This window comes from Heterodontus francisci, chromosome 1 (genome assembly GCF_036365525.1).
Source record: "Heterodontus francisci isolate sHetFra1 chromosome 1, sHetFra1.hap1, whole genome shotgun sequence".
NCBI classification, from domain to species: domain Eukaryota; kingdom Metazoa; phylum Chordata; class Chondrichthyes; order Heterodontiformes; family Heterodontidae; genus Heterodontus; species Heterodontus francisci.
Genome location: NC_090371.1, coordinates 265,570,393 through 265,585,093, shown reverse-complemented (window position 1 = coordinate 265,585,093; position 14,701 = coordinate 265,570,393). Strand labels below are relative to the sequence as shown.

The window sequence follows — 14,701 nt, the reverse complement described above, 5'->3', positions numbered from 1 at the left end:
GCTAAGGCATTACAGGAGAAATCTGAGAGAACTGATTGGATGTTTCCTCTCTGCAGATGATTAATATGGCTACAGCCCTTTCCTCACTGACTGTGGTTAACTGCAGACATCACTGATTTTATGCTTGCAGTAGTATGATCTTGGAGAGAGAGGAAGAGAAGGTCAGAACAGATGAGTTAGCTAGCCTGGTATGCTGTAGTGTCCTTTGCAGAAAAAAGCAGTTTGAGCTTTAAGGCACATAATGAAGGCTTTTCATTCTTGCTCTCCCTTGGATTGTTGTGAGGCCAGCTTTCATGGTAAGTACACACCGTAAAGCTGTGATACTACAGTGCTTGTTCATGCAAGACTCCTGTAGGTTCTGCCTTTTTTTGCCTGTGTTTCTAATCCTTTTGATATCTACGTATATTTTTTTGATGCAGCTTTTCTTCCTGTTGTGCTCGGCACACATTGGGAACAATGATGATGAATCATGCTGTAGCCGGCACTGTGCTTTCAGCGTCATTTCATAAAGATCTGTATCTTGATCTGCTCCTGACTTCCATGGGGAGGGAGCCTTTGTGATGCTGAAAGAAAATGGCACTGCTCAAATGTGTAGACAAAAAGTCATAAGCCTCTAGAATTACTTTATCAAATTTTTAAACTTAATGTTTAAATTCTACTGTTTTCAGCAGGGTACCATGTGCATTTTCTTGGTATTAAACTTAGTCGCAAATGATCAAGTGCATGTATTAATATACCATGTTAAATAGTCATTTAGTACTGTATTTCGTTCAAATTAAATTCACACTTTTCCTTCTCCTTACAGCTGCGTTAAGTACTGAAAAATATAACGTGCATGTTGGTGTGTCCACTATGTATATAACCTATACAATGGCCATCATTTAACAATTTAAGTTTTCATTTCCGTGATGTAGGAAAGTGAAAGAAGATTGTCTATTTAAAGGGGAAATCTGATATATCTAATAGTGTTGACATAGATTGGTCACTTCAAGAGTGCAGTCTTGCATATATGTGGGTGGGTAAAGGGAGACGTTACAACAGGATGGAAATTAGTATGCTTTAAATGCAGTTCAGACCACATTTGTTGAATGAAGAATAGATTAGTTTACTAGATGCCATCGTAAATAGTGAAACGCTATCTGTGGCAGGTGTGTGAATGCATTTCTTTTAATTACATTTGCAGGTTTTTCATGTATTGTGAAAGTATATCTTGTCTTGAAATTTTGGCTTTAAATATTGAACACTACACACCTATTGAGAAAATGTATCCTAGGCTTAATACTTGTGGGAAGAAAAACAACTTATTGTAAAGCAGAATATTGAGATTAAATTGAAAGCTTGATATACAAAATATTTGACCAATCCTGATTAACATGTTATTACTTGATTATTATAGATTTTCATTGCACTATAGTATATTTTAATTATGCTGAGTAGGTAACTTTGGATTGATGTATTGTTTTGCAACATGTTAAGGATAATTTCAGCTTTTAAAGGGATTGGCTATGATCATTAGATTTTGCCAAAGTGACTCGGTTGGTTTCTTGGGAACAATTTTATAAATTAAAAGTGGGCTGTGCCCAAGCAGATTAGCCATGAATAAAAAGTTATGAAGATTAGGACAAGAAAGTAAAAGTTGGCTCAATCTGTTGACTTTAAAAAGAAAACTATTTTTGGGTATCATCGCTGAGATGTACAGTGCTGAAGTTTTTGAGGGAAATGTCACTACAGACAATTTTCTTTTCATCTTTTTCATTGCTTTGGATAATGAGAAGGCTGTAAATGGAAGTTTGTCTGCCAGATGGATATTTACAGCTGCTTGCTCCAGTAGCACACATTATGTAGGTTTCTGCTTGCAGTATGGCTGAAGTGATAGAGATACAACTAGTTCAGCCATTAAAGTTTTACAGTCCAGCTTCCTAAATGGCCCAGTTTGTAAGTGCACTATGATGAGGCATAAGAAGCAGAAGGTCCCAGATTCCTGTGTTCACTTAACTGTGCCTGACCAGGCAATAATGGTGGCACAATTGTCTTCAATATCATCTGAGTTAGAGAAAAGAACAGTTCAAGTTGTATTTCTGCTTCTGATTGATACCATATGATCTGTGTTGGAAAGCATGTTGGTGGTGTTCAAAGAATAAGATCTAGCTCTATTTTACCTTTCTGATTCTTACCAAGAAGTTAGAAGCTGTTTTCCCAAATAAAAATACTTTCTTTGTGATCTTTTGGTTTTGACACTGCCCCCTCAATATAAATATATCTAAGTCATGGCTCAGCTTGCAGACCAGATGATATTCTAGGAATTTGTGTCCAATTTGTAAGACTAAACCGCTTCAGTATGGGAGTTCACCTTGCTACATAATTTTTTAAAGCTAACCCTTGTACTTCAGATGTTCAGCATGACTGGCTAGAATCCTTATGCATAGCATAAATTGCCTATCCTAGCTGAAGTATCCTGTGCTGTTTTAGCTTAAAATGAATCAACAAGCATTTCAAAATGAATATTCTGATGTAAAATGTGAGCCTTTATCTGAAAAATAGGTACCTAGTCCAAGCTGTTGAAATTTGCCAATGTAGTCATTGTAACATGAGTTATAAGTAATCAATTAGTTATTACCATATAAAAATAATTGGTTATGTCTTCTGACTGTAGCTGATCATGCATTTCATGGGAGATCAGCATCATCTTTTGCTGTTTAGCTCCTACTTGACCATCACACTTCTTTGTTTGTTCTACTTTCACACTTGGTTGTAAACATGTTTGTGTGTTCATCTCGAGCAATCTTCTATTCCAGTGTGGGGTGGATACACTGAAGTACGTCCTTGCTCACTGTCTTCAGGGTAGCTTCTCATCCTGGAATTAATTTGGGATGCTAAATTAATCTCTTAAATAAAGGAGTGGATTTATTAGTGATGGTAAAGCTGTAGAAGGACCTGGATAGAATAATCAAAACATTGTAAAGGTATTTAATACTTTGTATCAGTCTTTACTGAAAAGTATATCAGAGAGATGAATGCTGAAGTTGTCTTCAAGTTATTATGATGGATAAAGGAAAAATTTTAGTTATGTTAGTACATCCAAGGGAAAACAAGATACCAGGACCTGATGATGCAGGATCCTGAAGCAGCTGATGGAAGAAATTGCAGAGGCCCTAGATTTAAGTATTTAAGAGCTGTATTGAGTGTAGATATGTGCTGGATGTCTGAGGAGTGGCCAATCTAGTACCCATTTTTAAAAAGGGAGATTGAGGGAGGTCATTACAGGCCAGTTGGCTTAATATCAGTGATCGAGAACATCTTTAGAGACTTTACAAATGAAATTACTACATTTTTTTTTAGAGATACAGCACTGGAACAGGTCCTTCGGCCCACCAAGTCTGTGCCTACCATCAACCACCCATTTATACTAATCCCATATTCTTACTACGTCCCAACCTGTCCTTATATTCCCCTACCACCTACCTATACTAGGGTCAACTTATGATGGCCAAATTACCTATCAACCTGTAAGTCTTTGGCTCTGTGGGAGGAAACCGGAGCACCCGGCAAAAACCCACGCAGACACGGAGAACTTGCAAACTCCACACAGGCAGTACCCAGAATTGAACCCGGGTTGCTGGAGCTGTGAGGCTGCGGTGCTAACCATTGCGCCACTGTGCCGCCCAATATCTAGGTAAAGAGAAAATAGTTAAAAGTTGCCATCACAAAATTCAAAATGGGCAATCCTGCTTGATACACCTATTATCATTTAATTGGACAATCACACATTGTAGATGGGATAAATGTGGTGTATATGAACCTGAGGAAAGCCTTTGACATGGTCTCATATGTGAGGTTACTAGAGAAGATTAAGATATATAGAATTAAGGGGAGAATAGCAAACAATGAAAAATCAGAAGAAAGAAAATGAAAGAAGTTGAGGACAATTTTTCTGGAGTGGTTAGAAGTGGGTCGTGATGCCCCTCAGGGTTCAGTTTTGGGCCACTTCTGTTTACTGTAGATATCAGGGATTTAGATGGTGTCAAATTTGCAAACGGTACAAAATAGGAGGTATTGTTAATTCTTCAGGAAACCAAAGGAGATCTTGATAAGATGGATGAATTGGGCGAATAAGTGGTAGATGGAATTTAATGCCAACAAGTGCAAGGTGATGCATTTGGTAAAAGAAATAACAGCAATAATATTTTGAATAGAAGGCTGGGTGCTGTGGAAGAGCACAGGGACTTAGGAGGGGCTGTGGAGGTGGGGTTTTGGTGGTACAGGTTCACAGACTATTGAAGGCAACCTTTTGGGTTGATAGGGCTGTTTTTATTTTTTTTTTAAAAGCCAAATTGGTCCTAAGTGAAGGCACTCGTCACTGACCTTGAAGAAAGGCAACCATGAAGAGCTAGCAATCTCAATGGTGTGGATTTCACTTTTTCAGATGTTAATTTCATTCTGGTATCAGCTATAGGGCATCTCTGGGGTCCAGCAGAAGTGATGTCATAGGGCAGGCTAAAAAGCCAAATGCATTTAAGAATTTTCAGATAGCAAACCAGGAAGTACCAAGCAGATTTATCATTGACTTTTTTTTATAACTTTACTGAAAGCGAAATTAAGATTTGGACATACACATGGGATTAAGGCAGAAGCTGTAATATAAAGAAACTTCAAAAGAATTTTTTAATATTTTAAAGATCTATGGAATTTTTAACATGAAATGGAGAAACTTGACATTCCACAAATATAAAATTACTTTCTCAGGGCCAGAGAGATGGTTTGACAGTAATTCTGCCCTAGAATGCCATTATATTCTGTTAAAAACTGCACACAATACTGTAGGTGCAGTCTCACCAAGGCCCTATATAATTGCAGTAAGACATCTTTACTCCTATACTCAAACCATCTTGTAATAAAGGCCAACATACCAGTTGCCTTAATTGCTTGCTGTACCTGCATGTTAGCTTTCAATGACTCATGAACAAGGACACCCAGGTCCTTTTGAAGTTCCAACACTTGCCAGCCTCTCACCATTTAAAAAATACTCTATTTGTTTTTTCTACCAAAATGGATAACCTCACATTTCTCCGCATTGTTTTCCATGTGCCAAATTTTTGCCCACTCACTTAACCTCTCCAAATCCCGGGAAGCATATTTGCATCCTTCTCACAACTCCCACTGCCACCTAGTTTTGTGTCATCTGCTAACTTGGAAATATTACCTTTAATCCCCACATCCAAATCATTGATATAGATTGTGAATAGTTGGGGCCCAAGCAGTGATCCTTGTGGTACCCCACTAGTCACAGTTGCCAACTTGAAAATGATGCATTTATTCCTACACGTGCTCTCCTGTCCATTAACCAGTTCTCAATCCATGCCAGTATATTCCCCCCCCCCCCCCCCCCCCCAACAATCCCATTTGTTTTATTTGCTTATTAACCTCTGGTGTGGGACCTAATCAAAAGGTTTTTGAAAATCTAAATATACCACATCCACTGGCTCCTCCTTATCTATTCTCGTTACAGCTTCAAAAAACAGGTTTGTTAAATGCTTTCCCTTTCATAAATCCATGTTGACTGCTCCATCCTACCATTATTTTCGAAGTGTCCTGTTATCATATCCTTTATTATAGATTCTAGCATTTTCCCTACAACTGATCGACTAACAGGTCTCTAGTTCCCCGTTTTCTCTCTTCCTTCCTTTCTTAAATAGTGGTGTTACAATTGGCACCTTCCAATCTGCAGGAACCATTCCAGAGCCTATAGAATTTTGAAAGATAACCACCAATGAATCTACTATCTCTACAGCCACCTCTTTCAGCACTCTGGGATATAGATCAATTAGAAATCACTGATCTGACATGAATTTCCACTTTTTACGCTGCTATTCTCAGTGTAGAAACCCTTGAAAAATTTGCGCCTTGTAGCATGAAGCCTGCCCCTTATTCTGAGACTCTGTCCCCAGTTCTAGGCTCCCCATTTCATCTGCATTGAGTGTTATGTGCAATCTTAGGCATCCCATTATCTGAAGGATATACGTGATTTGAAAGGTGCCGCATGAGTGTTCCAGGATAATTTCATGGATTAGACATTGCAATTATGAATAGAGACTTGAAATTGAGTGTTTTTCCCCACTGGAGCTAAGCAGGTTAAGGGATGAATAATAGACTTTCATGAAAGGTTATGATAGGGTAAATAGTAATGGGTTGTTTTACTGGCTATCAAAATGATAGATCATTCCAAAAAGAGTTGTGTTCAAAAAAATCTTGACAAGTGATTGCAATGTGGAATTCATAGCTAGAAATCTTTCTTTAAGCTGTGTCCGTAAATTATTTTAAAAGATCATGAATGTTATGCTCCAGAGAGTCTGGTAATGAAGGGTAGAACTGGAGTCAAACTTTACACTCTTTTATAGACTTTTACACATTATAAACGTGCACCTCCTAACCCAACCACCACAGGTTGTCTGTTCCTATTTATACGGCACAAGTGAATCCCCAGTTAATGTCTACCACCTGTGTACAATTAACTACAATTAATATACAATTAACAATTAGCTAGCTGCTTGATATGGAAGGATATTGTGGGGAGCAGGAAAGTGGGATTAAACTAGATGGGCCATGTGTAAACAAATACTGGTGTAGGTTTGATTGTTTTTGTGCTGGGGCATTCTATAATTTAGTGGTGTCATAAGTGAGGATAGAAAGCATAGGAGAAGGAGACAGGAACAGGCAGTTTGTGGTGAACAAGAATTGAAGGCTGTACTTGAGTTCCAGGATAATCCTGCAGTTGAAGAATACTTTGGCTGTGTGGTGAGAGTGCTTGAAGAGATCAAGCTGGATCAGATAGTGGGTGATGTGGGATGTTATGATCTCGACACACTAGAGTTTGTGTTCTTTACCATAGAGATGAGTAAAGGTGGAAGATCAATGGGGCAAGTATTTTGAAAACGGAGGCTAAGCATTATAGAACATGTCAGCAGAGATGCTGATATGATGGATGGTGGGTCAGAGGAGATGATGATGAAAGTCAGAGAACTTTAGTTGAAGGAACTGGTAGTTCTTTTTTTCCATGGGCAGCATGTGCATGTTAAAGGGAAATCCTGGGTACAAGAGGGCAGAGACATTAGACGAAAATGAGCAGGGCCTGTTTAGCCTTGGTAACCAACCTGCACTAAAGAGTCATTCAGTGCAGAGATGAGATTTTGGCAAACAAATAGGAGGTAGTAAAAGATGAGGACCTTGATGAGAAAACGGGCAGAATGGTTAAGAATGAAGTACTCAACTATGTAGAAAATGTCAAAAGGAAGGAGGCAAGCCTTGGTTTGCAATTTGCATTTGCGATCTACTTAAGAATGTGCATTTGTGTTGGTGTCCTAATGTTGAGTATATTTTGAGCTGAGAAATATGACATTTTTAGGCAGCTGAAAAAACAGTTTAGAAATTGGAATGGGCAAACTTGAAAGTTGACACTGGATCAGTTCTGTGTGTACACTCATGCTTGTCATGACTCAAGCATAGTATTTCACAGAGCGACTTTGTGAGCTTAGCTGGCAAAGGTGAGAGGTGGCTAATCATCTTGCAAAACACTGGAAAAAAATTTGTCTCCACTGCTGTACCAGTTACATTTACAAGTGCTGTTGATGTCAGGAGAATTGCACGTTTGAAGTCATATTTTCTTTGTCCTCCCTCTCATGAAATTTACATAAATATAGTCATCACAATTCTTGAGATACGGCGTTTCATGTCTCCTATTTTATGCTATGATTTCTGCTGCTTCAAATTTTTCCCCTCTTTCATCTTTTGGTTTAAGTGCACAATTCTCCACAGATCTCTTCCTCTCTGTGATGCCCTGCAGTGTGGGTTACAGCCTTGAATGAAGCAACTCCTCTGCCCCTACCTGGTCTGGTCTGGAATGATTCCAGTGGATGACTCTTAATACCATTAGTGAACTAACTTTCTTGGTTATTTTTATTGAATTCATTGCCACAACTTGCAGTGGTGGGATTTGAACTATCAAGTCCTGAATTGCTTGGTCAGTTACCTAACCACTGCACTATTGTAACTGCAAAACTACCAGTATAACAACACTATTGGCTTATTATTTTCCAACTGTAAAATGTTGCATTTCTACTTTTTTTAAAAATCCTTCTCAAACAAATCTGAGACTTTTGCCTGAAAAAAAAATCTCCCTGGACTGGCAGTGGTGGAAAAAGCACTGTAATTTAATGATTTGAAAAATCTATTTTGAGATATAATTAAAGAAAATAGTATCTTACTTAAACTAGAATTATTAGAATGATCTGATTATATTTATGGAAATTATATCTATATCTTGCAGTATTGGTTACTTTCTTTGTAAATAGATAGGATTATTTCAGTTCACCACCACCTTCTCAAGGGCAATTAGGGATGGGCAATAAATGCTGGCCTGGCCAGCGTCACCCACATTGCATAAATGAATTTTTTTTTAAAAGTTGATTTAGAGTGAAATCAAATGTAGCCACAATGTGGATGTCTGATAAAATTATGGGGATATGCAGGTTTCTTGCCTCCTGCTAGTTTATAGATTGATATCTGCTGCTCCAAATTGTCCCCTCTTTCATCTTTCGATTTAAGTACGTCAAGTGACATCGATCTCTTCCTCCTCCCTGTGTTGAAATCAAGAATTGTTTTGCTGTTTCCTTTTTGATCTATCTTTCCCATGACAGCAAAACTGGATCTCCCTGCAGTTTACAGGCTTTTAAATCCTAGGTTTGACGCCATGTAATCATTACTTCTATCTCATCATCTTATATTCTTAAATCCTTGGAGAGCCCTGCACAGTGGACCTTTAGACTTATACCTAGGTTCCTAAAGTAGTGGGGAGAACTACTCTTCCCTGAGTGTATTGGCTAACCACTAAATATCCATGATGCTGAGTGTTGTCTGGTCTTGTTTACATCCACGAGTCTGATTTGGCAGGTTTTGTGGAAGTGAGCAGAAAGGCATGGCACTATGACTCCTGTGAAACATGCTGTCCATCCCTGTGTGAGTGATGATAAGGAATATAGGGCCCCTCGTATATGATACGACTACTGCTTGGTGTTACTGCAGGCTGCAACTTGATAAAGATAACAGGATCACAGGACTCATGACAATTGTGGGAAGCGAAACCAGAATGTTGTTTCTCATACCTCTGCTTTTGCTAATTATCTTGCTTGTCTGTTTTCTTTTATCTTGCTGATGCAAAACAATATTATGTTAGTAACAAGTATGTATTGAGAGTAGAGGGTATTGTTAACCTCAGTAACAAATGTACTCCACGTTATCACCTGGTTGAAATTTAAATTGTACCACACTGATTGGTTAAACAAGGGGGTGTAGCATGAATCTTAATGTATAAACAGTAGTATCTGTATCACGAACAACACTTACTCTAGTGGACCAGACAGACTCTGGGTGGAGTCAGTGTCGTTGTATTAGAGTAAGTCAGCCGGCTAAATGCGCAAATAAAGTAATTGATTTTACCTACACATCCGACTCGGTATATTTACTGAACCAGACTGAAGGCAAAAAGAACTCAGATTTACAGTTTCTTTGTGCAGGTTTGTTTTTCAAAGCCAAATCGAACATTTTGTTCAAATACTGCAGATGCTGAAAATCTGGAATAAAAACAGAAAATTATGGAAGTAATCAGCGGGTCTGGCAGCATCTGTGGAAGAGTCTGTGGCCTTTCATAAGAACCCATGAAAGATTCGAATTTAAGGTCATGGACCTGAAACAGTGACTCTGTTTCTGTCTCCACAGATGCAGCCAGACCTGTTGAGTATTTCCAGCCTTTTCTATTTTTAATTAGTTTAAGGGAACTTTTTTTGAAAACTTCATGTTGCAGCATATAAAGGCATTGGCTTACCATCTTTTAAATTCTTTGAAGAACATTAATTCATATTATGGTCATTGAGGACAAGTTCATCTTCCCAAGTAAATTACCTAAACAACACTAAGTTGGCAGGTGTATAACTGGTATTTGAATACATTTTCTTCTGAAATAATTCCTTTTTGGGAGAAATGTTGGAGAATGAGAATGGGATGAAAGTTTGTGCTTGTCCAATTAAGTTTTCTTTTAACAGTATTAATATATTTTTAGCTGAGAGTTATAAATGTATAATGTTTGCAATAGCTGTATGATGGACCTTGGCTTTTGATGAACAACGTTGAAGGGAGCAGTATGACATAAGCACTGATGAGTAGAGCCAGACAGTGAGAGGGCATGAATTTGTATCTCCCCACCAAACTCTTTATTTACTGATTTGAGCTTTTTCAGAGGACCCTGATATCTCTATGTAAAAGATATCGGCAAAAGAATGGAACGAACAGTAAATTTTTAATTGGCGGGTATATACCATCAACAAAAATAGGAAAAAGATTTGCAACAATATGTACCCAACAGGCTAAAATAGAATGAATGCACCCAATTCACTAAGACTGAGAAATCTTTATATAAACGTTAGTCCTAGATTCAGTGGTTGTGCTTCAAGTCATTTTCTGACATGGAAAATCTACTAGAAAGATGAACCCTGTACATGCCTTCCCCTGCTGTCTGAATGTGCATCCAAGTAAATGGACGCACTCTGCTTATGAATTGACCCACAAGAGTTCAACCAATTTAGGGTTTCAGGTAGGCTGGGCAGGATTTTTTTTTTTGCTGGAATGTCTCAGATTCAGAGATTCACTGAAGCAGATTGAGCCTTTTTGGAAAGACCATTTGCCTTGATGAAAGACCAAATGCAGTTTGCCGCACAGCAGTAGGAAGCAATGTTCCTTCAAATGTGAGCAGCCTGTTTGTTGGACTGTGCAGACCCGTTACGTTTGCTGCATTGCCGGGCATGCACACCTTAAAGGGACTGCTGACTGTGCGTGGCCCGTTTGTCCCCTGTGTGGCACTTTTCAGATTCCTTTGCGGCTGCGCAGCTTAGACAGATCATTGGTGGGAAGCAGTTTTTTCTGACATCAGTGGGTTTCAGTGCATTGACTAGCATGACTGCATTTTGTTTCAATAGGAGTTGGAGCACCAGATGTTACAACTACCCCTTGATGGGAAGGTGATTTTAGGAGAAAGGTAGAGGAATTTCAAAACTCTTGAATAAATAGAGCATGAGATAAAGATGTTTATAAAAAGCAGGAACCCTTTTAAAAACCCTTCCTGCTCAACCAGCATATTACAGTAAAGCTGAACTGGAACACTGCCTGTTAGTTGCACTGTTCAGAATTTCCAACCTTCATACTTTAGCATCGTGTCACTTTCTAGTGAGAACTACACCCAGAGGTCTGGCACAGGTTGAGAACTGAAGTTATTTATGTAGTATAATGTAATATAGGGTTGTACTGAGCATAATATGTGAAGAGACTGTGAGCATATCACAGGAAGTGATGTATTATGTCCAAAACCCAGTGCAGAGTTTAAGTGGAAACCTTAGATGCAAGACATGTAACTATTAAGGCTTAGTACAGAATATCTATCAGAATATTGCATGATGGCAATGGTAAACTGAAAAGATGGAAAAAATCTTTGCTCTTAGCTGCGAACTTCGAAAAAGTGACTGGACTAAGCCGAAGCATGGCCAAAATGGGTCGCGCAGAAGCCAGACAAGGAACAGGTTAGTACACTATTGTATGCAGTGGGGGAGTGTGCCGACGACAGCCTCATTACTCAAGGCATTGCTGAAGAGAAGGCTACATATGAAGAAGTCATTAAGGCACTTGAGACGTAGTTTCATGTAAGGAAAAATGTCATTGTGGAGTGTTCCAAATTTAATAAGCGTACCCAGCAGAAAAGGGAGAACATCGATTCATTTATTAATGATTTATATAAACTCACTGAGCATTGCTAATACGGCAGCTTACGGGAAGAGCTGATTAGAGACTGGATTGTGGTCGGTGTAGTAGACGACGCCCTTTTGAATCATCTACAATCGAGGGATGATCTCTCATTAATGAAAGTGATTCAGTTGAGAAGGCGAGCATAGGTTAGGACTTTTAACTGATCTGTTGTTTGAGGCGACAGGGAGAGACCAATCTCAGTAGCAGACTACATTGAATACATAAAGAAAACAAAAGGGAAAAATGGCAGTAAAAGACAGGAAAGGCGGGAAGAACATCTGGAGGCAGCAGCAACAAATTGCAGTAGGTGTGGCCGATTGTGACACTGGCAGGAAAGCTGCCCAGCCTGGGAAGCAGAGTGTTATGAAAAAGAGGGGATATTTTCAGTCAGTGTGTTGCAGTAAATAATTAAAGTGCTGCAAATAATTAAAGGGAAATCCAGAGAGAATGAAAAAGTAATTGAAGTGCATAATGTACAATGTGTTGAAATATCTTTTTGAGGGGAAATCCAAGGAACAGATGAGAATTGCTGGATGGCAGAAATTCTTGTGGAAGGCAACAAGATTAGTTTTAAACTGGACGCTGAGCAGAAGTTTCATTACCATTAGACACAGAACAGTGGCTGAAAAAGAAAAGTCTCAAACCAACAGGTAAAAATTTATATGGGTCTGGAGGCATTGAGTTGAAGGTCATAGGAGAGTTGAAAACAATATTGAGTTACTAGGGAAAAGAAATTCCTGAGACCTTGTACGTAATCAAAAATCAAAGTTGTAAGCAGAAAGGCTTGCATAGACCTACAACTGATATATAGAGTTGAAGAGCTCAAATGTACAGAAGAGCAGCCTAGAAATTTTAGGGCTGAATTTCCAAAATTATTCAGAGGATTGGGGAAGTTAAAAATGGCATACCACATCACTCTGAGAAAGGATGCAGAGCCAGTATGTTTGTATCCACATCCACTCCTACAGAAAGTTAAACATGAAGTCCAAATAATGACAAAACCAGGGAGTCATTTCACCTGTAACAAAACCTCAGGTATGGTTCCAGTGAAGAAACCTAATGGGTCCATTTGGATTTTGTTGCTCTCAACTGAATAAAGAAGTGGAAAGAGAAATACATCCAAAGTCATCAGTAGATGAGAGTTTGGCAAAGCTAGGGAACAGCTCAATTTTTACCAAATTGGATGCGAATAATGGATTTTGGCAATTACCATTGTATGAGGAATCTAAACACTCAAAATTTATACCACAATTTGTAAGATTGTTTTAACATTACCATTTGGAATTATGTCAGCACCGGAGATCTTTCAAAGGACAATGTTGTGACTCCTGGAAGGATTAGATGGGATCATCTACCATATAGACAACATATTAATCCATGGAGCCAATCAGAAGGAACACGATGCAAGAGTGAGAGCAGTATTAGAGATTGGAGAAGCAGGTGTCGCATTGAATGAGAAATGTTTTTTTCACAGGCATTGGTAAGCTTTCTTGGACATATAATCGATGGGTCCAGATTACAGCAGATCTACAAGAGACAAAAGTGATAAAGGACTTCCCAGAACCTAAAAACATTACAGAGCTTCAGAGGTTTATGGGAATGAGGAGTCAGATAGGGAAATTTCTACCGAATTTAACCTTGATAAATGAGCCATTATGACAGTTGTTGAAAAATGGCAGTGTTTGGTCTTGGAAAGATGCCCAACAAGAATCCTTCAAGAAAATCAAGAACATGCTCATATCATAAGTGTTAGAGCGTTATGACCCGAAGCTATCCACCATCATAGCTGCGGATGCATCATCAATGGGATTGGGAGCAGGCCTATTTCAAGTGCAGAGAGACGCTGACCTGTATATTTTGCTTCTCGTTCGTTTACAGAAACGGAGCAGAGATATGCAACCATAGAAAAGAAAGCGTTGGCAGCAACTTGGGCATGTGAGAAACTTTCAAATTACATCCTAGGTCTTCAATTCCAAACTGAAATAGATTGTAAACCATTGGTTACTCTATTAAGTACAAAGGAGCTTGCAAAATTACCTCCAAGAGTACAGAAGTTTAGATTGGGATTGATGAGATTTGATGTGAAAACGTTCCACAAAAACAGCATAACGCAGCATGTATTCCATCAACAGGATCTGAAGAAGGTTGCTTCTGGAAGTAGTAGAAGTTTTTGCTTTGACGACAACAGCTTTACTTGGAACAGCTCAGAAACTGAGTGAAATCAGAAATGTTCAGAAAACAGACCAAGTGTGTGCAGCAGTCAGTGAATTGCTTGAATGGATGGCCAGCACACATGCCACATAACCCTGTTCTAAGGCAGTATTACGAACAGAGGGGTCATCTAAACATTGATGATTTATTAATCTACGATGAGATTGATTATCCCTAGAGTATTGAAATTAGAGATCTTGGAGAGATTATACCAAGGACATTTGGCAATAACGAAGTGTAGAGCCAGGGCAAGACATTCAGTACGGTGGCCTGATATATCAAAATAAATTGAAGGTGATACCAAGATGTATCATTTGTGGTATCCATCGTCATGAGATGAAGGAACCACTCGTCATCTTTTTATGGATGGATCTTTTTGAGCGTAGAAGTAAAATGTTGCTAATAGTCTATTATTCAAGGTGGATTGAGGTTAAACTACTACAAGGTCAAAGCTCAGAAGCTGTAATCACAGCCTTGAAAATTTTTTGCTATGCATGGAATTCCAGATATTGTAATATCTGATGGGCTGCAGTTTGTGAGTGAATGCTTCAGAGGGTTTACAGAAATATACAGCTTTATCCATATCACTAGTTCACCTATGTACCCTCAGGCTAATGGTGAAGCAGAGAGAGGTGTAAGTACTGTGAAG

General features: G+C 38.7%; 1 protein-coding gene across 3 annotated transcripts in view; it reads left to right on the top strand.

Moving 5' to 3' along the window:
• tbc1d14 (TBC1 domain family, member 14) overlaps positions 1 to 14,701 on the top strand; it is a 120,872-nt gene that overhangs the window by 64,194 nt on the left and 41,977 nt on the right. The window contains exon 1 of one of the 3 annotated variants that reach the window (XM_068044065.1): positions 81 to 296. The exons of the other annotated variants lie outside the window; for them this stretch is intronic. Coding sequence (XP_067900166.1) covers positions 294 to 296 — 3 coding nt within the window. The 5' untranslated portion in view covers positions 81 to 293. Of the gene's footprint in view, positions 1 to 80; positions 297 to 14,701 lie in introns of those variants that run through there. 3 annotated transcript variants of the gene reach the window in all.